Source organism: Grammomys surdaster, unplaced genomic scaffold (genome assembly GCF_004785775.1).
Source record: "Grammomys surdaster isolate TR1022 unplaced genomic scaffold, NIH_TR_1.0 194, whole genome shotgun sequence".
Lineage (NCBI taxonomy): Eukaryota > Metazoa > Chordata > Mammalia > Rodentia > Muridae > Grammomys > Grammomys surdaster.
Window position 1 is genome coordinate 11,983,492 of NW_021604639.1, and position 24,421 is coordinate 12,007,912.

General features: G+C 43.3%; 1 protein-coding gene across 6 annotated transcripts in view; it reads right to left on the reverse strand.

The window, feature by feature from the left end:
- Positions 1 to 8,862: 8,862 nt before the first annotated feature.
- Prkcq (protein kinase C theta) overlaps positions 8,863 to 24,421 on the reverse strand; it is a 130,415-nt gene continuing 114,856 nt past the window's right edge. For all 6 annotated transcript variants that reach the window (XM_028769844.1, XM_028769841.1, XM_028769842.1 and 3 more), the window contains 3 exons: positions 19,394 to 19,582; positions 10,612 to 10,740; positions 8,863 to 10,096 (listed from right to left, as the gene is read on the reverse strand). In XM_028769844.1, coding sequence (XP_028625677.1) covers positions 9,938 to 10,096; positions 10,612 to 10,740; positions 19,394 to 19,582 — 477 coding nt within the window. In that variant the 3' untranslated portion in view covers positions 8,863 to 9,937. The remainder of the gene's footprint in view (positions 10,097 to 10,611; positions 10,741 to 19,393; positions 19,583 to 24,421) is intronic.

Here is a 24,421-nt window from a genome sequence, read left to right on the forward strand (position 1 = left end):
AAATGCACAAAAGAGGAGAAAATGGAGATTGGCTGGGTGGACCCAGCAAGTGTCCAAAGTCATCTGTGAGAGTGCATATACCATATAACTACAGCCATCCTAGGCTCAGAGCACAACTTAGAAGGATTATTGGCTAGTCCTGTCCCTAGAGGGTCTTATTCCAACAGCTCATTACCTCATTGACATTTTTGGTGTCTTGATACAAGGCAGGGCCTCGCCCCATCCTGTTAAACATTTGCAGCAAAATGGTGCAGAACATAACAAGAATCTCCGCCAAGTTTCCTATAAATGTCATAGAATAACAACTGGTTACCCTGGAGCTGGGAGTGTTGGGTAACATCACTTCCTTGTGAGTTCCCTCCCTGAAAGGACATCTGAAAGAAGAGTCAGGTGATTAAACTCATCTCTGGACACAGATTAAGATATCCATGAGGCCAGACAGACCCACACCTGCCAATGAAGAAACACTTCTATGTCCTTTCCTGTGGGTCCTCCAGGCCCACAAAGTCCCCTGACTTGTCTGGTCATCTGGGACCACTTATTTTGATTCCAAGTAGTACAAGGGGGAAAGTCCCTGGCAACTCCCTTGTCAAACCTGTGGAATAAATGTCAATAGTAAATGCTCTGAACCCTGAGTCCTTTTAACTCTGAAAACACTGAAAGGGATTAGCCAACACAGGAAAGGCGTTGAAATAAGTAAGCCTCTAAACTCAGTTGGACTTGGACTGATGGAGAGAAATCGAATGGTCCAGAAATGGATGAGGTGATAGAGAGACCAGTCCAGCTAGCTTCTCACTGCATGGTTGACAGGATTATGGTCTTCTGGACCAATCATAGTGGAGGACAGGATGAGTTGAGCCTGGGCTTGCTTCCACAGTCTTTTCTTTTGCTACAATATATAATCATGATAAATATTTTTTTAAAATGTTGACAAAAGAATGTCTCTTTGAGGGTTTATCTTAAACACACACATATAGCCAGGCCTGGTTATTTCTTCATTGCTATATTACTATAAATGGAGATAGTTTCTTAACTTTAAAAGTTGTTCATTTTTAGTATCTAGAAATGTTACTGAGATTTTTCATGCATCTCAGTATAGGGAAAGGGGGTAGATGTGTGTAGAGGCCAGAGGTCAACCTTGGGTGTTGTTTCTCCAGCACTATCCAGGTAATTTTTTTGAGAGAGAATCTCTCACTGGCCTAGAGGTTGCTGGACAGTCTGTCGAACCAAATTTGTGAGCTCCTAGTTCAATAAAAGACCCTATCAAATAAAATAAAATAAAATAAAATAAAATAAAATAAAATAAAATAAAATAAAATAATACAATAGATGGAGAACAATTGAAGAAGACCCCTCACATCAGCAGCTAGCCTCTATACGCAACACAAAACCCATTTATTGAATTCATACTTTCCCCTTTTACCAGGAAACTATTCGTTTTATCTAGGTTTTAAAATCTACTGACATGAAGTCAGATGTATTTACACTTAATGTATTCTTTCCTTTTTGGTTTTGTAATTAAGTTTCTTCGTTATTTTCATGAAACTAGGTAAGGAATTTTTTCACTTAAAAAGTAAAAGCTATTTATTTATTTATTTAAATATCTATTTATTTTATTTATATGAATATACTGTAGTTTCAAATACACCAGAAGAGGGCATCTGATCTCATTAGAGATGGTTGTGAGCCACCATGTGGTTGCTGGGAATTGAACTCAGGACCTCTGGAAGAGCAGTCAGTGCCCTTAATCACTGAGCCATCTCTCCAGCCCGTAAAAGCTTTTTATTGATTAAGTCTAATGTATAGTTTCTTGATATATTTTTGCTATTTGTCTTTAAAACTTTCTGTTTTCCAATTTATAAGTTCTTAATGCTAAGGTATTTGCGATTTCTTGTATGGTTTGTTCATTTAAAGATATTTTTAATGTAGAAAATTTCCCATATACAGAAGATATGAACCTGTGCATAAACTACTCACCTCAAACAGCTCCCCTAATGCTCTGCTGGACATTTAATTTTCTATTCTCCTTCATTTCTTCTTTTGAGATAAGATTTTTCTTTTTTTTGTTTTTCAGACAAGTTCTCTCTATATTGTGGCTGTCCTGGTACTTGCTATGTATACCTGGCTGGCCTCGAACTCACAGAAATCTACCTGCCTCTGCCTTTTAAGTGCTGGGATTAAAGATGTGCGCCACCATGCCCAGCTTATTTCTCCCTCCCTCCCTCCTTCCCTCCCTCCCTCCTTCCCTCCCTCCCTTCCTCCTTCCCTCCCTCATCTCTTCCTCACTCTCTTCCCTTCCTTCCTCCCTCTTCTTTCTTTCTTTCTTTCTTTCTTTCTTTCTTTCTTTCTTTCTTTCTTTCTTTCTTTCTCCTTCTCCTTCCTTCCTTCCTTCCTTCCTTCCTTCCTTCCTTCCTTCCTTCCTTCCTTCCTTTCTTCCTGTATGTAAGTGTATGCATACACTTGCATACTGTGGGAGTCAGAAGAAGGCTTAGGGTCCTCTGTGGCTGGAGTTACAGGTGGTGGTCAGCTGTCCAGTGTGGGTGCCGAGAACCAAACTCCAGTCTTCTGAAAGAGCAGCAAGCATTCTTAGCTACTATAGCATCATCTCTCTAGCATCTACTTCTTCATTTTGAAGTTGAAGATTTAGAATCCTGTAGGAGACACACGTCAGAACACATCTTTGAGGGTGTTTCCTTGAGAGGATTACCCGGAACCCAGCCCTTCCTGCTTGCATCTATGTTAGGTTTCTAGTTTTCCAAGTTTCCATTGGGATGACCCACAAAACTCCAGAATTTGTCCCGTCCACAGCTCCAAGTTCTTCACATTCCTCCTGAAAATCGGTGCCAAAGTTGAAAGTCACATGGTCAGGTTGTCACGACCCACTTCCTGGTACCAGTTGTTTGTATTCATTACTTATTTTGTTGCTGTCACAAAACTTTAAAATAACAATATAAAGAAGTAAAGGATTATTTGCCTCACTTCTGAAGGGTGCCTTAGGCACTGCTCTATTGCTGTGAAGAGACACCATGACCAAGGTAAGCTATAAAAGAAAACAGTTTATTGGGGACTTGCTTACAGTTTCAGAGTTAAGTCATTATGACGGAGAACATGGGAATAGGCAGGCAGGCATGGCCTTGGAGCAGAATCTGAGAGCTTACATCTGATCCACAAGCTGGAAGCAGAGAGAGAAAGAGAGATGGCGGGGATGAGTGGCGGGTGGTGGTGGCTGAGATAGGTTTTTGAAACCTCAAAACCCATTCCCAGTGACATAGCTCTTTTAACAAGGCTACACCTTGTAGTGGGCTGGTCTGGTGCTGTTATGTATTCAAATGTTAAATACTGGTCCCCAAGATCTGGTTGTTTCCTTTGAGAAGATCCTCACTACACCCAATGATGTTATGTAAACCTTGACCCCCAAGTTATTCCTGATTGGTTAGTAAAGATGCCTACAGCCTGGGGATGGGGAGAAGAGAAGAGACAGAGCAAAAGGTTGCCAGGATTGGGGGGTCTGAGGTAGGGACCAGGGGGAAGAGAGAAGAAGAAGGAAGAGGAGGAGGAGGAGGAAGAAGAGGAAGAGGAGGAGAAGGAGGAGGAAGAAGAGGAAGAGGAGGAGGAGGAGGAGGAGGAGGAGAGGTTGCCATGAGATAGCATAGATGGTGAGCACATGGCCATGAGGGGTAGCCTGATGCAGTGTGGAGCAGTCCAAACAAAACATAACATGGGATTTTGACAGAGAAACTTAAATTAGTACAGATGGTTGATACCTGCCCAGCTTTGGCTCTCTAATGCCTTTTTATAAATCTATTAGTTACTGTGTCTTTCATTTGGGAACTAAATGATCTCAAGTAGGGTAGAAACCCCTAATAGATATTTAAAGGCATAATACTCATAATAACCACACAACACCTTCCAATCCTTCCTAAGTGGTCTACCAACTGGGGGCCAAGCATTCAAATAAATGAGCCTATGGGGGCCATTCTCATTCAAACCATCACACAGAGAGAATAAGGTTCTATCGTGGTAGAGAGGGTATGGTGTTAGAGACATGCCTTAGTCAGGATTTCTATTGCTGTGATAAAGTACCAGGACCAAAAGTAACTTGGGGAGGAAAGGTTTTATTTCAGTTTCCAGATCTGTATCATAGTCTACCATTAAAGGAAGTCAGGGCAAGCACCCAGAGGCAGGCATTGAAGCACACGACCCACTAAGCCTGTTTTCTTAGACTATCCAGAACCACCTGCCCAGGGGTAGAATGGCCCCCAGTGAGTTGGGCCAATCCTCATCAATCAATAATCAAGAAAAATGCCCTACACACGTGCCTACCAGCAATCGGAAGGACGCATGCTGTGTGTTGAGGTTCATCATCTCTGCTAACTCTATTTTGTATCATGTTGACAAAGCACTAGCCGGGCCAGGCAGCTAGTCCCGTGGCATCTGCACCCAGGAAGCAGACAGGAATGCATGCTGCGGCTTAGCTTGCTCACCCTACTCCTTTTTATTGAGTTAGGATTAGGCCACCCCTATTCAACCAGATTCAGGGCGAGCCTTACCTCCTCAATTAAACCTCTCTGGAAACAGTCCACAGATGTGACTGTGTCTCCTACGTGATCTCAAAGCCAATCACAGTGACGGTTAACTATCTCCATGACCCATGCTGTTCTTATTGTTATTTATTCATAAACAGCTTGTGAATTGTGTTTTGTTCTTTAATGTGGAGGTGTTCACAAATGAGCATTCAACTCGCCAGGCAGAATTTCTTATCTTGTCAATAACTAAAGCCTCTTAACTTATGATGGCTCATTGAAGGTGTGTTGGTGGATTTGTTTAGATTTTGAGCATAATCACATTTCCCACACTTTATTCTGATTGCCACATGCCATATACATTTTCCATGTGTTAACTTACTAAATTTTATTAAATCCTGTGAGGTTGGATACGCTTTCCTTCCATATATATTCAGTGTTTACTAACTTGAAGATTCTATTAGCTCGTGCTTATTAAACTTTTTTCAGATTGCCTGCATTTCTTTTTTCTCCTGATTTTTGAGGAGGTGCTTTAGTGTCTCTCATGACGATGATGTATTTATCTGTCTTGCATTTTCATCAATTTAATTTATTATACTTTTCAAAGCACCTGCATTTTCATGCATTCTGGATATACTTTATTCAAATTGGAATGTTTCTAACAACATTCTGCCTGGCATTAATACTACTGAGACTGATACTTTTCTTATTTATTCCCCGTGTCTTGGTGAAGAATCTTCCCTAGACCAAACTCTTGTCAGGGGTCTCTGGATTCTCTTCCCACCTTGCTCACAATGTTTGGATTTCTGGGTTCATTTGTGCAGTGTATGACTTTAGCAAGACGCATATCAGGTTAGTTTAGCCAGAATCTGCCACCTTTAATGGCTGATCAAATCCCTCATTTCCCATCAGCCCTCAGGTGAGGTTTGTCACCTTGACTCAAGATTCCTGTCCCTCCCCTCAATGTCACTTGGTAATTTTCTCCCTGCTGATTTCATCTTGCTCTGTGGCCACAGACTTCAGTTCATCCATGCTGCTTGCAACTGTGCTCAGAGTTATCCTAAGATCTCCTGTCTCTGTAACCATTTCTAAACGGAATCTGCCTTTTCTGCTCCGTTTAAATGGCTCTGGTTTTCCTTCGATACTTATCCTAATTCTTTACCTTTCCCCCTTTTTTGTCTCCCTTACCTTTCTTTTACATTCAACTACAGCATCTTTTCTTAGCCATTTATGGTCAAAAATTCTTGTTACCTAACTTGTATCTACTGTTAAATAGCACAGAATTAAAAACATCAATTAGCGACATTTGACATACTGATTGATGATGTGTTTAAAAGTGTGCCAGCTTTTGATTGCTTTTACATTTTTCTCTTAGTTCTATTTGTTCTTCTAGTTGTTTGGAAGCAGGCTGACCTTTTCCTAATCTGCTCATGCTTACCTTTACGTTAGAGGAAAATAGGTCTATTGAATTGTCTGGATCTGACGTTCTATAAATGTAGCCAAATGATTACTGCTCTTTGCTGCTTTATAGTTTTCTTACTGTTATCTACTCTCGGGCCACTTCATCTTTATTCCTGTTACAATCAATTTCCCTGCAAGTGATGAATAACGAGTCAATTGCAGGGGCTGCTGGATTGCTTTCACGAAGGCTAATTGCTCCCACGAGTGAACGAGTTTTTGGATTCATGGAGTCTATTGGCATTTCCAGTATGTTACAAATCTCAGAACAGAGATTTTGACATGGTTAATATTTCACCATGTTGACATCTTTAATCAAGTCAGTGGGCCTTTCATCATTCAAAAAAAAAAAAAACCAAAAAACAACAAACAATAGAAACAACTTTCCTGACTCCTGAATTCACTACTTGCTTTTTTGTCCAGGGGCCCCATCTCCATCACAGCCTATGTGGAGGCTCCATTTGGATATTAGTTGTAAGCTCCTAGAAAAAAGATTAAAGACAGATGTTTTAAAGGGAATTTTATTTTTATTATTACTATTAATGCACCCTAGTTATACATAGTAATAGACTCACTGTTGCAATTCTATATACACAAGTACTATGTCTTGATTGTATTCATTTCCCCAACTACCCTCTCATAGCCCTCTTCCTTCCTTACTCTCGTTTCCTTTCCTGTCCCTGGTTAAAACCTGCTAATACTTTCAAGCGGCTTTAAAAAAAACTTAGTATTCATGTAGAGACACTTGTTTTTCTACCTCTGATCTATTTTGCTTAACGGGATGACCTCTAGCTGTACTTATTTCACCAAAATGGCATGATTCAATTCTGTTCATGAGATATATATATAGATACACATATACATGTATATATATCCATGTGTATATATACATACACATATACACACTATATAAATATATACATACATATATACACATATATACACTATATATACATATATACACACTCTATATACATACACACACATGCATTACATATTCCCTTGTTTATTTACTCACTGACAGGCATCTAGGCTACTCTATACTTGGCTACTAGAAATAGTAGCACAATGGACATTTATGCTCAAGTATCTCTCTGGTATGTTGACTTTGCACTGTATATACCTCGGAGTATGCCTGGCTCATTCTAATTTTAGTTTTTGAGGAATCATGTTTTCCATAGTCTCTGGACTAATTCACATTCTCACTAACAATATATAAAGTTCCTTTTCCCTACATCCTTTCTAGCACTTTCCTCTTCTTTTTCTCCTCTATTCTCCTTTCCTTCCCTCCCTTCTTCCTTTTCTTCTTTCCTTCCCTCATTCTCTCCCTCCCTTCTTCCTTTTCTTTCTCCTTTCCTCCTCCTATTCTTCCTCTTCTTCACTCTTACCATTTTGTCTAAGAAGAGATTATTTTAATTTTGAAAAGGAACATTTGGTCCTATCTAGTTACAGTCTAGTTAAGTTACCCCTCTTGTCTTTATGCCACCATTGATTACTGATTGATAATCAGTCTTTTGCAGAAAAGGAAGAGAAATGACTTCTCATGTTACTTCTACTTAGTGTTTAGATGCTTACCTGAGATGTGTTAAGCGTGCAGGAGGGCTAAGGGTTCAGAAACATCTCTGTCTTCAAGGAGTTCACAGATAGAAAGAGATAAAGTTCAGGCAAAGAAGTGTCACGGGAAGATCTATGTGGAAGGCCTCTAATTTTGGGCCAGGAAATACATACCCCACAAGGCAAGTTTGTGTAACGGGAGATATTTAGAAAACTGCGCCAGGTCCTGCTTGTTCCAGGGCAGCCGCCATTTTCCTGCTGTTCTCGCTCAGATCGCGGTTCTGGCTAGCAAGAAGCGCCAGCCCTGGCACTGTCCAGACGCCAGCGTGGTGGCTGGCTCTGCCAATCCGCCACGCTGCTCCCACAAAGCTCGGCTGGTTCCGCCGATCAGCTCCATAGAGACCATGCCCCATAGTGTGGATCTTGGGCCAACCCCATCACCCTCATGGTTCTCTGCTAAGCTCCAACCTAGTAAATAGTGTGTGTGTTCTCACTTCAGTTCACCAGGACAAGAAAGTGTAATCTTTCAGAAGGATGCCTGGAGGCTTGTTTCCTGGGTGATTCTAAACCTGTCAGCAACGCTAGTCATCAGATAATATAAATGTAGAATAATAAGACTTGATATAAAAATAAACATTAAGGAAGTCAGAAGGAGGGATGGGATTACCAACAAAAACTCTGGTTCTGGGTCCAGGTAATAGGGGCTGTGGTAGGGCCCTTAGCAGAAATAGGAAATACATGACAGAACTAGATGCTAACTTGAATGCATACATTCTGGGCATATTGGGTTAATGTCTGCTGGGGGGGAGCTACACAGCTGGAGATGGAGATTTGTGGTTGTCTGCATGGAGTGGTACTTACATGTCAGAAGGGGACAAATACCAGAGGTAGTACAGGAGATCAAGGGGGAGGGGCTTTCTGAGGGATTTAGAGTAGGAAAGGTGGATAAAAAAGTCAACAGAGGAGCAAGACAGGATGCAGGAAAATGTCCTCAGAAGGTTCTAGAAGGACGGCTGGAGAGGCGCTTCAGTCCTATGTGACATGCTGCAGAAAGATGAAGGAGGGAAGGGGGAACATTCTGCCAGGCCTAGATGTTGTCACACTGGAGGAAGTGAGAAGGCAGCTTGTGTAGACCCGTCCATCAAGAAAGCTTTTGGGGGAAAGGAAAGAATAACATACTAACAATTAAGATTTGCCTGAGTGTTTCACCCCTTTGAGGAACTCTTTTGTGTAATTCCTCATTTTTAAAACAAGTCCAGTACTGGCTACATTTTGATGATCAACAGAATGGACGCATGTCTTTGAGAAAACCAGTAGAGAATCAAACTACTAAGAGGCATCTTTCTTTCTTCTTTTATTCCATTTTCCACATACACATCATCATCACATCTCATCAAAATATACAAACAGCACATGATAGGACTCTAATTCAACAGGACTGACTACTGCCAATACCATGCATGAGTTGTTTTGTCTTGCAGGATGCCTAAGAAGGGACTTATTTGTCACCAAATCACCGGGGACAACATGATATGGGATTGGTTTTCTTTATCTCAGAAGAGTCATGCACTTCATTTCTTGTCTGCTAGGAGAATGGTAATGAATGCCTATTTACGTTGACAGAGAGATCAACTGAGAACAGAGAAGGGAAGGTTTGATTGGCAGCAGTAAACTACCCTGCCCTTGTTGGTTGTACTTTCCTTCTGTGTGAAAAAGATGCTCCACATAGACAACACCCTTCCCCTTCCCTGTTGGCGACAAGGGCTCTGCTCTGCTCATTGCCCCCTACTTTCCACTGCATTGTGAATTCCAGGGCTAGCCAGAATGAACAGATTTGTAAATCTCAAGTTTCAAGCTATGTTTATTGGAGAGCATCCCATTACAGCCTGCTCAGGGCTTCCCCTTTCCCTCCCTTCTGCTGTCGACATTTCCACAGACATGTGCAGAACAATGGGGGCTAGTAGTTCCTTCTCTGTGGTTGAGTGGAATTGACTCCTATAACAGGCGATCTGCTGTCCCAGTCTTGAGAAATCGGTTCCATTTGCTCCTTGGTTCATGACCAACCAGCAACTGTTGTCTAGGGCAAGAGTAGAATCACGTTTCGAATCTTTCACAGTGTCGGGAACCATCTTTCAAGTGAATGACTAGAGTTAACAATGATCTAACTTCAAGGGCTGCTGTGAGAGATTCCAGGAGAGATATCGGGGTGACGTCATTAGTGAAGTAGGCGTGGTTTGTGCTACAGGTAATGGGTCTCCTGAGGAGCTCAGCGGTCCTCCCTGCCTTTGCGGTTGAGTGTTTCTTCTCCTCTCCAACGTGAAAAAGAGATCCTCCCAGAAGTGGTACTTGAACCAGTTCCCAGAGAGAAGGTAAATCTTTTCCAGTCTGGAGAGGGATGAGGTTCAGGAGCAAATGAGAGTCTCCATCCCTGGGTTTATGAAGGAAAAGTTGCTGAACATATTCTGGTCCATGCTGTTGATGAGTGCTCTGTCGGCGAATGATAGCCGGGGTTTCTCACTTAGGAATTCCTTGTCGAAATTGCTACAGTCATATGGTGATTTCTTGGTCACATGATGAGGAGGAAGAAAAAAAAGGGAAGAAAATTAGCCACCAAGTTCATTATCTTAATTTTGCTTATGGAAGCTATGGTGTGTGCACAACCCAGTGGGTTCAAATCCCGAGTTATCATTTCTTCTATTAGAATAATTAATTTCACATAAAAGAATTATTACATTATACAGGTATTGGTCACCCAGACGGTGACCATTAAGAATGTTAAGTGTTGCATGCAAAATCCATCTTCTCTGACAGTCCCACGCAGAAACACATTCAACTTGGGAATGTTCTGCAATTTATTTCTCCCCATAGGTAAATTTCGATGATACAGTTTGAATTTGGCAAGCAACAGGAACACCCGCTCCCCTTCTTTTAGCTAAATGGCTTAGATTAAAGAAGCATGCTTCTCCCCGGACAGTGCGGTTGGGGCAGGTTTCAGGAAGTGCTGTTATTGCTTAGGGTGACAGCCTGGGACAGAAGAAGGAGCTGAAGCCAGACTGTCCAGTGGGGGAGTTCTTACCACTTTTGGTCTGAAGGGTGGGTCAATCTCTTTCCTCTCAAGCTCTTCCCAGTTGATCTCTCGAAACAAAGGATGCTGGCGGATATCTCCTCTCACTCCCAGCCTCTTTTCAGGTTCTCTCACAAAAAGCTGCAAGGGTGCAGAGAGGGAGGGAATCGGTCACCTCTCCTGAGATGAGGCCATGCTGCTTCAGGTGGGTGTGCACTACTTGGGGTGTGAGCAACTGGCTTTTTTACTGAACCTCTGCGGATATGGAACTCTAGCCCGATGCCTTCTCTGAGTGAACTTTTCTGAACCTTCCATAGTCTGGGCTTTGACCTCTTTCCTCTTTGCCCCGGGTAGGCTATAGTGAGATTTATATCACTATATGATATAAATATAGCTCAGCCTGGCATGAGTTCAGCTTCACTTTGTGTTACTTACTGGGTCTCTGACAAAAGACAGAGCCTAAGTCAATTTCATAACTTTTGGTGTATGCTGCTCTGGTTTGTTTTAATTGTCCATCTGACCCAGCCTAGAATCACCTGGGAGGAAGAAACCGTAAGGTCAGAACTGGCTCTGCCACTCTGGCCTGAGTCTGTGAGACACTGATGGGTGTGATGGTTGAGGTGGGCGGTGCCATCCTGGGCTGTTTAAGGAAGGCTGAACTAAGCATGAGCCCGGGAGCAATTCAGTAAGCAGCATTCCTCTATGGCCTTCGCTTTAGTTCTTGTTTGAGTCTCCGCCTGGACTTCCCTCAATAACTGACTGTAACCTTTAGGCTGAAATAAACTCTTTCCTCCCCAAGTTGCTTTTGGCCATGATGTTTATCACAACAACAGAAAACAAACTAGAACATATGCCAAGTGCCTATCTCACAAGGCTATCCTTAGGATTAAATAAAATGGTAACATACACATAAACATGTATATATACATATATACTTTCACATAGAGAGGCGTGAGAACATGCATACCATCACATGTATGTGGACCCAAGCATGCACACACACATTCATGCCTATGCATATATATGCAAAGGTTAAGGATACATGGGTGCGTACATAAACACATATGCATGTATTGCAAACGATCACTGTCCCCATACACATATCTGTTCACTATTACTTCTGGTCCGTAATAGCCAACAGCATAACCCAGACACAGCAGTGTGTGTCAGGAAGCCAGGCAGTCAAGAGGTCAAGGAAGGAGGATCCTGGGTTTGAGGACAGGACAGTCTGGTCCAGTCTGGACAGTGTTAGCCTGGGCTTTATAGTGAGATGCTGTTTGAACGCCCCCCCCACACACACACTGAAAAAAAAAGAGTTAAAAAAATAAAAAGAACCCTTGGCAGGATAGAATGAGTGACTAACTTATTTGACTTAACTGCCCACCCAAGTGTGACATTTCTTATGAAGATGGCCTATCTTAGGAGTCTAGCATTATGGGACTTGAGTGCAATGCCAGCTAGGAGTCCCTGACAGTCAGCTGAGGTCTCTGGAGCCCTTTGGGTACAGAACGTCACCCTCCACGCCAGCAGACCTGCTGATGTACCATATTCATTTCTCCAGCCTTTCAGCCAGTGTTTACGTGCTTTCCCTTGAGACCTCCCTGTCTCCTGCTACTTCACCTAACAACCAAAATGGATATTGGAACGACAGCAAAGCAGTCGTGAAGCTTTTCAAATGTTAGCCTGTCCAGGGCTATGGTGAAGAACAGCCTAAACATGAACTCAGAAAGTAACAGGCTCCCTGGGTATCTCAAGAAGTTGCTTCTCTCTTCTGCACCGTCAAGATGCTTGCCTATAACACCACAGCTAAGGTGTTTTTTTTTTAAGTTAGTTATTTTATTTATTTACATTTCAAATGTTATCCCTTTATCCAGTTTCTCCTCTACAAGCCCCCAGTTCCCCTCCTCTATGAGGAGTGCTCTATGAGGGTGCTCCCCCACCCACCCACTCCTGCCTCAGCAGTCTAATATTCCTCTATCCTGGGTCATTGAGCTTCTACAGGATCAAAGGGCTCCCCTCCCAGTGATGTCAGATAATCATCTGACATCATATTCATGACATATTACATATTCAATTGGAGCCATTGGTCCCTCCATGTGCACTCTGGTTGGTGGTTTAGTCCCTGGGAACTTCGGGGGTTCTGGTTGGTTGATATTATTTTTCTTTCTATGGGGTTGCAAACCCCTTCAGCTCCTACAGTCCTTGCCCTAACTTCCCCATTGTGGTCCCTGTGCTCAGTCCAATGTTTGGCTGTGTACATCTGTGTCTGCGTTGGTCTGGCTCTGGCAGAGCCTCTCTGGGGATACAGCTAGGGTGTTTTAAGGAGACTATGGCCCTATAGGATAGAAAATATGGAAAATGTAGGGATTTCCCAGTGTCTCCCACCCATCTTTTGCTCTCCCTATTTCTAAGAACAGCCAGGATACGTCCTTTGAAATTTTCTTGTAATGATATTAACCTTATATCTTGAAAACCTTCAGAGCTTCTGACCTCCCCAAATCATAAAGTCATGCTACAGAAAACTCGAGATTGTCTCTTATTAACTAATTAATTTACTAATTAATAAAGAGTCTCTCTTAAAATTTCAATTATAGTTAGGCACGGTAGCACATACTTGCAATCACTTGGAACCTTCTGTGTGGTGGAGGTAGGAGGATCAGGAGTGAAGGGCTAGCCTCGGCTACCAAGTGAGTTTAATGCCAGATGGAGATACTTGAGGTCCTGTCTTAATAACAAGTTCTGAGTGTAAAGTTTATGAAACCACTGCACATCCATTGAAGAGTCCTTAGTATGGTCCCAACGCCTCTCTCACTGTTACCATACAGTGGCCATGGAAGACTCTTAGTGAGAGCCTGTGTATCCAAAGTGCTTATAAAAGCACTACACAGTGGAAGTAACCAGAGGCTATTGTTCAAGAAACCAACTTCATTTCTGTATCACAGAATGAGGGAATAATGTATTTGTCTAGTTTAGGGCTCTTGTAGCCTTGGGTAAATTTTCTAAATCTTTATTTCCAAGGTCGGCCATTTTTTCCAATATTGCAACAAAATATCTGAGATAATAAAAATTTAAAAGTAGAAAAGTTTACATTGGCACATGGTTTCAGAAGTTTCACCCCGTGGTCAGTTGGCTTCATGGCTTTTGGACCTGAGATGAATTTGAACATCCTGGCCAGGAAGCTGGTGATGAATCAAGGGCCTCACCTCAATGCTACAGGAATGCAGAAAGAATGGAGGAGGCGGGGCTAAAATCTGACAGTCTCCCCCAAGAACCTAACTTCCCTGTCCTCTGCCCCACCTCTTAAAGGTTCCACTACCTTCCAAGGCTCTATCACGTGGGCCTTTGGGAGTAATATTTCAGATCCAAACCATGTGGGTCTGTCTGTAAAATGGAGGGATAATTAAGGTGACCTCTAGGACCCAGAGCGTTCTGATGTTCCAGTGCTCCTACGAACATTCTAGACACCATATTCCAGTGCTAAGGCGCCTGCTTCTTCTTCCGGGTCAAATCTGCTCATTAAGAGACCATGTTCGGCTCTCAGTTTCAATAATGACGTTTGTCTTCTAGGAGGTGGCTCAATCCATTACCTCTACTAAGATTCCTTTCTCCCAGTCGTTAGTTTTTAGATTCTGCCCCAGTCACGGGCCCCTCCTCCTTGATTACCTCCACTATAAGTGAGCTCATCCCCCAATGAACAATTTCTATCCATTGCCTGTTTTTCAAGTCTCTATTTCCCATGTACTATAAGCTCTGGGGAACAGGCACCACTGTTTTCCAGTACCCAGAATCTAGTGAGTGTGTGTGCATGCATGTGCGTGCATACACACACACACACGCACACACACAGAGTGTAGGTGTTTGTGGTAGCCAGACGAGGGCACTGGACCTCCTTGAGCTGAAGTTACAGGAGCTTTTAAGCTGTGCAACATGGATGTGGATGCTGGGAAATGAACTCTGGTTCTCTGGAAGAGCAGCAAGTGCTCTTAAACGCTGAGCTAACTCTCCAGTCCTAATTAATTTTTTTCTAAATTTTAAAAGAGAGGATAAGCAGCTTGCCCTCCCCCTTGGAAATGATCACAATAAGTGATTGACTTCTACCTCTTAAGGATAATTTGATGAAGCAAGAGGAGAGAGAACGTTTAACGGTTAAGAACAGGCCCAAGTTTAGCTGACACTGGTTTAATAAAACGTTTTAGAGAGTTAAGTTAGAAGTCACTGCTCTTGACCAACTGGGAACCATGCTCAGTTTTCCATTAGATTTCTTAGAAAGCGTGTGACATTTGGACCAAGAAACTCCTAACAAAGAGCCATCTGAGCTTGGCTTAGGCACCTGTGAAACAAAATAATGTCTTCTCAAAAGAAAATGGAAAATAAGAAGAAATATGGCCTCCAGCCCCAAAGTTCAATATTCTTTCTGTCCTTATGCTTTCTCCCAAAAGCAAACAGACTTACTTAGTGTCCTGAGTGTGACAGGTCTCAAGGTCACCAAGGTCAAGGGCTCTGGGGCAGCAAAGGTACACCAAGGACATGGGGAAAATATTTCTTTTGCCAGTAAAAGCTTTCTATATTTACAGGAAAATGGTTCACTCTTACATAAAAGGCTGGAATATAGTTGGAGTTTGTTTAAATTTATTTGACAGCCTGGGTAGGAAGCAATTTGTAGCCACCAGCAGCTGTGACAGGTTATACCTGGATCCCACCCTCCCTTCTGAGTTCCCCCTCAGAAAAAATGGTCCTGTGAGAAGGGAGGTGGATTTCTGTTTAAGAGTATTACTTTCCCACCGTTTTCAAACACAAAGGCCGGACATCCTGGATAAATAAATGGGGGAGAAAGGGGTGCTTGCTTTTCACTTGGCACTAGGCAACTGGACAGCAGCAGCCCAGCTGTAACTCCTGACAGAGCACAGCCTCTCCTGACATGCAGCTGTTCAGTGGGCTAGGTGCACCCAAGGGACAGAGTGTGTTACCACCCCGATATTGGGTGCCATACGAAAGCCTTTCAGAGGGGACTCAGGACTTGATTTTACGTCATGGAAAAGTCCCTGGAGGGAATTTCTGAGCAATACCATTTTCTTTGGATTTTTGCAGAGGAGGGGGCCCAAGGCTGTGATGGCAGTTGGATGAAGCTGTAAAGTGATCCAGGCGGAGAGATAAACTGCAAACCATCTTTATTGGCAGCAAATTGCATAGTGGAAACTAATTCGTATCCGGTCAATTGTTACAATGTGTGCGAGAGGCAGAACAGAAGTTTTCTTTTTGACTAATGTCAGAAATAACAAAAGCTTCAAGTGACTTTAAGACCTTTTTGCCCAGAGTCCTTCTCCACTTTTATCCTTTAGTGCCTTAATTTCTGATTTATTCAACAAGTTCATTGCTTATGACACACTTTCCTCCTGCTGCTGATGATATGCATAAATATTTATTTTTGCATTTTCATGACACTTAATCTTAAATTTACTTTTGGTTTTAAATTTTACTACACTTACTCATTTATTTATTTGTTTCACATGAGTAGATTCTCTTTGTCCACCATTTGATCCCTGGTTACTAATCTCAAGTCACCAGCCTCTGGGGAAACTACCTCTGCCTGCTGAGCCATATCAACCCTACACTGCTTTTGAGTTTTCTGAGTGTGAGCGTACAGGTATGCGTGTATATATGTGGTATGTGCAGGCATGTGGTATGCATACATGGGGTGTGTGCATATATGTGGACACCAGAAGTTAACCTTCTGTGTTCTTTCTCAGGTTTCTACATCCTGGTTTTATTTACTTAATTTTTTTATCATTAAGTTTCATTTTACATATTTGAGTGTCTGGTCTACATGTATGTCTGTGTACCACATATGTGCCTGGTGACTGTGAAGGTCAGAAGGTGTCAGATCCCTGGAACTGGAGCTAAAGACAGTTGTGAGTCACCATGAGGGTGCTGGGAACTGAACCCCAGGTGCTCTGCAAGAGGGTGCTCTTAACCCCCGAGAGCATCTCTCCAGCACCTTGATTTTTGAGACACTAGGCCTAGAGCCAGCAAGCCCCAGGGAGAAGCCTGTTTGCACATGCCCCAGTTTTAGGATTCCAAGTGTGTAGCACCTCACCTGGCTGTTTTTTAAGGGTTTTGTTGTTGTTGTTTGAAATGATGACAGGTTCTGTCCCTCTTTCTACTAATGGAGTCACAGCCACATGCCTGCCCAATACCTCCCCCTCCCACTTCTCCACATCGGCCAACTTGATTGGTCTCTGAGAGTGCTCACCTTCTGTATGAGACTTTTTGCCTTTGGGATCTACAATCCACACAGCATTTGTGAGGTATCAACATCTTACCCTTTCACCGTGGCATGGGTGTCTGTTATACATTCTCCATTTCTGTTTTTAGCTGACATGATCCATTCCTCTTTCTTAAACCTTCTTATCTTGGCAACTATCCCCACCTCTCCCCGCCTTTCCTCCATAAGTTACTTCTGGTTCTGCCTGCCTGTCCCTACCTTACCTATCATAGTTACCTGACACTGAGGGGCAACTCAGCATTTCGAAGGCACAGTGGGAAAGCTAGCTATGTCACATCCACTCCTGTTGGGGCATTGCAAATAACTCGGGCCCCCATCTGATGACTTCTCTGACTGACAGGCTGCTGGTGACAGGAAGACAAGGTTCTTCTTCATTTCTCTCTTTCCAGGAAGTTCTGATGGTCCTGGTGCCTGAGGATAACTATCATGCTAAAGACTGAGTGACAGACCCCTCAAAAGTCATATATTGAAGTCCTGACTTCAGTGTGACTATGGAGAGGGACTTTATGGAAGGGTCAAGGTTAGATGAGGTCACGGGGCTGGGGCTCTAATCTCCTAAGATTCCTGTCCTTAAAAATAAGAAAGAGCCAGGGCGTGGCTCTTTAATCCCAGTACTCCCAGGTCAGAGCCAGGCGAGTCTCTGAGTTCAAGGATAGCCTGGTCTACAGGTCGAGTTCCAGGACTGCCAAGGCTCACAGAGGAAATCCTGTCTAAAAAAACCAAACTAATGAGAGAGAGAGAGAGAGAGAGAGAGAGAGAGAGAGAGAGAGAGAGAGAGAGAGAAAGACAGAGACAGAAACAGAGGAGAGTGTTTTCTCACCCCACCCCTCCAGATAGAGCAAGGTACCTGTATACTTTCTACAAAGAGAGCCAGCTTCAAGAACTGACCCCGATGAATCTTAATCTTGGATGTCTAACCTTCAGAATGGTAAGAAATAAGTGTCTGTTGTGTGAGATGAATCTGTATCCCACCATGAGTATGGCTTGCTGGGGACAGGGGATCAGATCTGTGTGCACTTAGGTCCTGCCATCTGACAGCGTGCCAAGCGGTTAAGAACCAGTCAGAGAGAGATGGCCTGACTCGTCTGCATTCAGTGTGTTATGGCATCTGGCTGCTCAATCACACTGAGCTCTTTATACGGCCAAGTGTGAGGCAAACGTACTGATTGTCATGAAATCCGAACTTGCCTTTCCATAAACTGAGACTGTGTGCATTCAAATCCTACTACCTTCTTTTCTGCTTCTGTCATCTTTTTTTTAAAAAAAAAAACAAATTTTTAAATTAGCTTTCATTCTACATGTGTACATGTGTTTTGTTTGCTCATTAAAAGTGAATTTAATTGGCCATCCAGGGAGTTTTCTGAGCTCGGTGTTTGTTTGGCTCAGAGTTAGAAGGTACAAGCTGGTTTCTCAATACCTATTTATATTAACCTCGGGTGGAGTTTCCTATGAGGCTTTGGCACTACCCTCTCAGACTCAAGATACTGATTCTCAGGGAGAGCACTGGAGTTACCTCAAAATGTTTAATACCTCAGACAAGTTGTCACTTCCCTTAGGGACATGGAAATATAAAATCCTTCGATTTAGTCTTAAATAGTTCTTCAAGAGAAAAAAAAGTAGACGAGAGAAAGACAAGCATGGGAATCTCTGGGAATCAATTCTCTCTCTCTCTCTCTCTCTCTCTCTCTCTCTCTCTCTCTCTCTCTCTCTCTCTCCCTCCCTCCTTGCTTTGGTACTGGGAGAGAAAACCAGAACTTTTGTATGCTTAAACATTCCCTGCCACTGAGCTGTACCCCATCCATGGAAATACTTTTAAAATTTTGATGTAAAATCCATTAATAGGGGCTGGAGAGACGGCTCACTGGTTAATAATGCATAACGGACTCGCCAGGCTGTGTGTACATATACATGCATGTGTGTATGTGTATATGATGTATGCTCTCATGTGCTTGTTATTACATTTATTATAATACTATATCATCACAGGCCCAAGCAGAGACCCAAGAGTTGGAAGGGTGGAGAACTAGATCTCAGATGACCTCAGTGTGACTGTAATCCCTCCTCCATGGGCCAGACCTCTGAGCAGAGGTGGGTGGCAGTCTTGCATGGAGTCTGACAGGATAACTGGGGCCTCAGGTTACATGCTTTCAGCTTCTCGATGAGAATATGTTTGTGACCTAAGAGGGTTGTCTTTCACCAGAGTGGACAGAGAAGTCTGCATCCTGCTGAAGGTTCAAACAGGGATGCAGGAGTACTAGCCAAAGAGGTATTGCGTATAGGAAACAGAGGATGCTGTAAACCACATACTTAGAGTGCTTAAAGAGCCAGCTGCACCTCCATCCAGAGCCACCAAGGCTGCCTCGCCATTCCTCTTATAAATGATGAAAGACGATTTATTTTACTTCCTTCCCCTTGCCTTTTTAGTGAGAGGGGACAAACTCAGGGCCTTTCACGTTTGAGGTAGGCACTCTCCCAATGAACTACATGCCAGGCTTTGACTTCATTTCTTACCTTCACTAGAAGATCCTTGGCCTCCCTCTCTAGCCACCTTGGGTAAAAGGGATTGTCCATGCGGATGGAGTGGAAAAGCTCCTCTTCGTCCTGCCCGTGGAAAGGCGACTGACCGATCAGCATCTCGTAAAGGAGAACCCCGAAGGACCACCAGTCGACGGAATGGTTGTATTTCTGACCCAGCAAGATCTGCATGACCGAAAAGCAGAGCATCATCAGTACATATGTCTTACAACTGAGAATACTTCCAAGTCTGAGGTAAATGACTGGCTGCCATGATCCATAGGCTCGACTGGGAATGGTCTTCTGACAAGTGCTGGTATAGAATGGCTACACCATGACCAAGTTTCTGTGTGTAAGTAAACACTTCAGAGTTTCAGTTTGAATTTGTTCCTTTGGCTTTGAGTGGAATGTCTTAACCAAGACTGTAGCTTTCATTTCCACCTGTGCTGTGAGGTCCTGAGGGGTGGGTATTATGTCCTACAGAGCTGGCTGGAGTCTAAGTTCTTCATTACCTTTGGTGTGGACGTCTAAACGAAACCTACTGGGTTCTATTCTCTCAACTCTGTGTAAAATCGCCGAGGGGAACTGATGACACAGAGATATCATTTAATCAAGTCTTTAAAACCTAGCCAATCACAGTTGGTCGTGTCAAGAGTCATGCACCTAGTCAACGGGATGGAGAATCAAGTCATGTGATTAGCATGAGAAAGGAGAGCAGAATTCTTCAAAGCCAGAAGAAGTCAGAAGACCAGACTCCCTAAAGCTACATGCAGTTTGGAGAATGGTCTGGTCTGTTGTCCAGGGAGGAAGGTTACAGGCAGGAATTTACTTAACTTAATCCGTTTACTTGATCAGTTTACTGTTTATAGCAATAGAGACTTTGTCTCTTGACTTTCAGCAGTTTCCCTGTCTGCTGTTGGAAGGCCAAAACTGTGCAAGCCACTGTGCATATCATCTGATTGCAGCAGTCCCGGGCTTTGCTAAAACATTTCATAGTGGGATCCATGACTGCACGAATGGCTGAAGATGATGTGATGGGCCAGGGGAGTGTATAAGCAGAGGCAACAACGTCAGTGTGCTTAAGGCACTCAGGCACTCTGTTTAATGTAGCAGCGTACATGGGAACTAAGATCAATGGAATGAATGCCCAGAGAAACTGTGATATGTAGACACAGCCCAATGCTACCCCAAACTTACAAACAGATATGAACCCAGAGCACTTCTGTGCTAGGTGAAACAAAACCCCACTCAGGTGAGATACTCCAGGCTCTGGATCAGAATGCAGTAAAGCACAGACAATGTCCCACAACCCAACAGTGCTGATGGCTGTATAAAGTCTCTCATGTCCTGCACAAGCTGAATCACTCATTTGCACAGCTTGGGGAAGACCCCTTACCCCTTCATAACCTACCTTATCAGAAAGGATATTCACACGTGGCTACCTTATTACAGGGCGGTTCTAAGGAGCCTATGGGAGGTAGGAAATTCAAGGTGATTTGTGATAGGTGATTTGTGACCTGAAAATTTCTGTAAGTGCAGTGTTGAACAGCTACTTGGATGAAACTTATCCCCAGGTGTGAAAATAAAGATCATTTTACAATCTGCCCCCGTTGTGAACTGCTACCCGATAGCTGTAATTCAATATTGAAACATTAAAAACTCACTTTAAGGTTGACAAACAAAAAGCCAACTTCACTTGCCTTAAGGAATAATGTAAAAGTCGACCCACAGAGAGTGACGAGGAAGAGATGGTTCACCAGTAGTAAGTATCATCAATTGGTTCAGCCCTACATTCAAAGGGGAACCTCCTGTACTAGGCACCAGGCTCAGACGCAATTCCCAAGATATGCCACAAGGTGGCGCTAAAGCAACCAGAACCAGTTCTGAGCAATAAGCCTCTCTGTAAACAACTTCATTTTGGAGCAACAAATGAAATTTGGAGACTAGGAGACAGCTGTCTTGGAAATTAGAGCTTCGAGGATAGGTGATTTTAGTTAAAGTAAATGCAGTATTATGCTAGGAGGGAGGGGCAGAATGCAAATTTACACAGGGAACAGGCTGTTCAAGAAGGAATGCTAACATACACCAGGTGTATTTTCATACATGATGTCTTGGATTCTAAGAATAGCCGGATCTGCTGCTGTTATCCATGGAGGAGGATGACTGGGCTTAGGAGCCTGTGTGTCTTATTTCAGATTTCACAGTGAGTTGAGAGCTGGCTTCTGAAGTCCAGTCTCTGAGGAGTTCAATCCATAGTTGCTAATCATTTCCCGTTATTTATCTCTTCCTGCACGGTTCTTTCCATGCTGACTGTTCTGCGGTGGAGAAGACAGTGGGTAGGGGGTCACCTTTCCTAGCTCTGCCTTCCTCCAAGAACTGAGACTCAGCTTCAAACTGGAGAAACTCGCCGAATAATAATAACGGCTTTGTCACGTTCTGACACAGACCCTCTTTGTCCCTTGCAGTGGGTGACAGTAGCCTCTTCTGCCCCTTGGAGCTAGCGTGTTAAGGTGTGCACACTCCTTGGATGGTGATGAATAGCTACTTGATGACACGAATCCTGTTAGTGAGCATGAGGTTCAGTAGTGAACAGAGCATTTGGACTAGAGGGAGCGTTTAAATAAATGATACGAATGGGTGGGATATAAGAAACGGTGCTTGTTCCTCAGCCATGTGTGAAGCTAAACCAGCGGACTCATTAACCGTGTTTTAGCCAAAAAGAAGTTTGCTTGAAAAAAAAGTCTTAAGAATAGTGCTTTGGATGATGGACTTAATCTGCTATCAAGCAGGTTAAGCAAGAGTCCTTGCTAAATACAGACTATAAATTCTGTTTTATATTATACTTGGCTTGGCCTCTTTACCAGCCATGATAGTATGAGAATCAAGAATTTGAAGAAATACATCAGACCTTTCAGTACCAGAGCCCTAAAGTATTAAACCAAGATTTTTTTTTAAAAAATGATTTTTAAAAAGTTACATTTATTTAATGCAGCGAGGCATGTGTTCCCCTCTCATTAAGGAAACTTCTCTTTGGGTCAGATGGAGAAACCGTTACAGAAAGACAATAAAAATGCAGAGCTTGGAGCTCAGTCCCAATGGATGCTTCTTTACACAACCCCTACATCTAAGACTCAGGGGATGATGCCGAAGCAGGGAAAGAAAGACTGTAGGAGCCAGAAGAACAGGGATTTGCTGTGAGGGTGTCTTAGTTAGGATTTGCTGCTCTGAGCAGACACCATGACCAAGACAACTCTTATTAGGACAACATTTAATTGTGGCTGGCTTATAGGTTCAGCGATTCAGTCCATTATCATCATGGCAGGAACATGGCAGCATCCAGGCAGGCATGGTACAGGCAGAGCTGAGAGTTCTACATCTTCATCTGAATGCTGCTAGCAGAATACTGACTTCCAGGCAGCTAGGATGAGGGTCTTAAAGCCTACACCCACAGTGACACACCTACTCCAACAAGGCCACCAACAGGGCTACACCTCCTAATCCTGCCACTTTTTGAGCCGAGCATATACAAACCATCACACTGCTCTTGCAGAACATTGGAGTTCAATTACCAGTACTATTGATGAGTTGCCCTCAACCACCCGTCGTTCAGCTCCAGGGGATCTGTCACCCTCTTCTTGCTTCTCTGGGTACTGCTACATCCACACAGCCCTCCCTTTCATATATGTATGTGTATACAATAAGGTAAATTAGAGAAGGGATGGGGGAGAGAGAGAGAGAGAGAGAGAGAGAGAGAGAGAGAGAGAGAGAGAGGAATGGATACCCAATATGAAGAGGTGAGGACCAAACTTGGAGCCACAGGGAGACAAGCATGCTCCAAAGACGGGTGTTGCATAAGAAAGCAGCAGGTTACCAAAGCTAAGTTCTAGAAGTTGTGAAAGGAAACAGAACCAGGAAGGGAGGGAGGCCTTGCTGAGAAAAAACAAAGCCTAAGACTTTACAGACAGGATGGACAAGAACAGACAGACCCAAGGATATTTACATACCCTAAGGTAGAGGACAACATAGTAGAGGCAGATCACGCAATGGACATTTGGTCGAGTTGGGACTGGGCACCGGCATGGAGGGCATGGGTGTGGAGCAAGAGGAAGACACAGGGGACCTTTGCTGAGACTGACATGATACATCTGAGCTAAGACAACACAGTCTAGCATCATCCCTAAAGGGGCTCATGTTGAACAGACTCTCTGCTTGGAGGTCTTTTATACTTGTGCCATAATTAGTTCTGGCGCCCTCTTAAACTATAAGCAGTCTATTGTAGCCACAGTTGGAATCTGTGCTCACACGCAGGCTCTAATGGCAGAAAGGTATCCTAGAAATGAACTGAACCGGACAGTTGAAACACCCACAAATTTCTTGAAGAACAGCAGCCATCCATACCTTTCAGTGAGGTTAAATTAAAACTAAAGCCACAGTGGCACAGGGGAAGTAACATGGTTCTTAAGCTCAATGGTTGAATAGGTTATGGGGATCTGATGCTGACACTGTTTTACCTGGAAAATCAGAGGTCTGTCCTTATTAGATGATTATCCTCCACTTACAAGTTCATTCATTCATTCATTCATTCATTCACATTTAAAAGGCTAATTTGTCTGACTTTACTGTGCCAGTCCCCTCACTGAGTTCTTGTCTGTGAAAGGGAAAATCATTCATGAGTAATTCCCATGAGGGGAACTCCTGAGACGTCCCTCATAGTTGCAAGCATTTGGATACTCTGCTGGCCTTGTATGCCGAGGCTTAGGAGGTATGGCTTTCCTGAAAGAAGTATGTCACTGGGGACGGGCTTTGAGCTTTCAATGGCTCTCACCATTCTCTGGTCGTCCTGCTTGTGGTTTAAGATGTTAGGTCTCAGCTGCTGCTTCAGCCACCGGGCCTGCCTGCTGCCAAATCTCCCCCTGTAACGGTGATGCACTCTTATCCCTTTAACTGTAAGGCCAAACACATCCTTTCTTCTACAAGTTACCTTGATTGTGGTGTTTTATCTCAGCCACAGAAACATGAGTAATA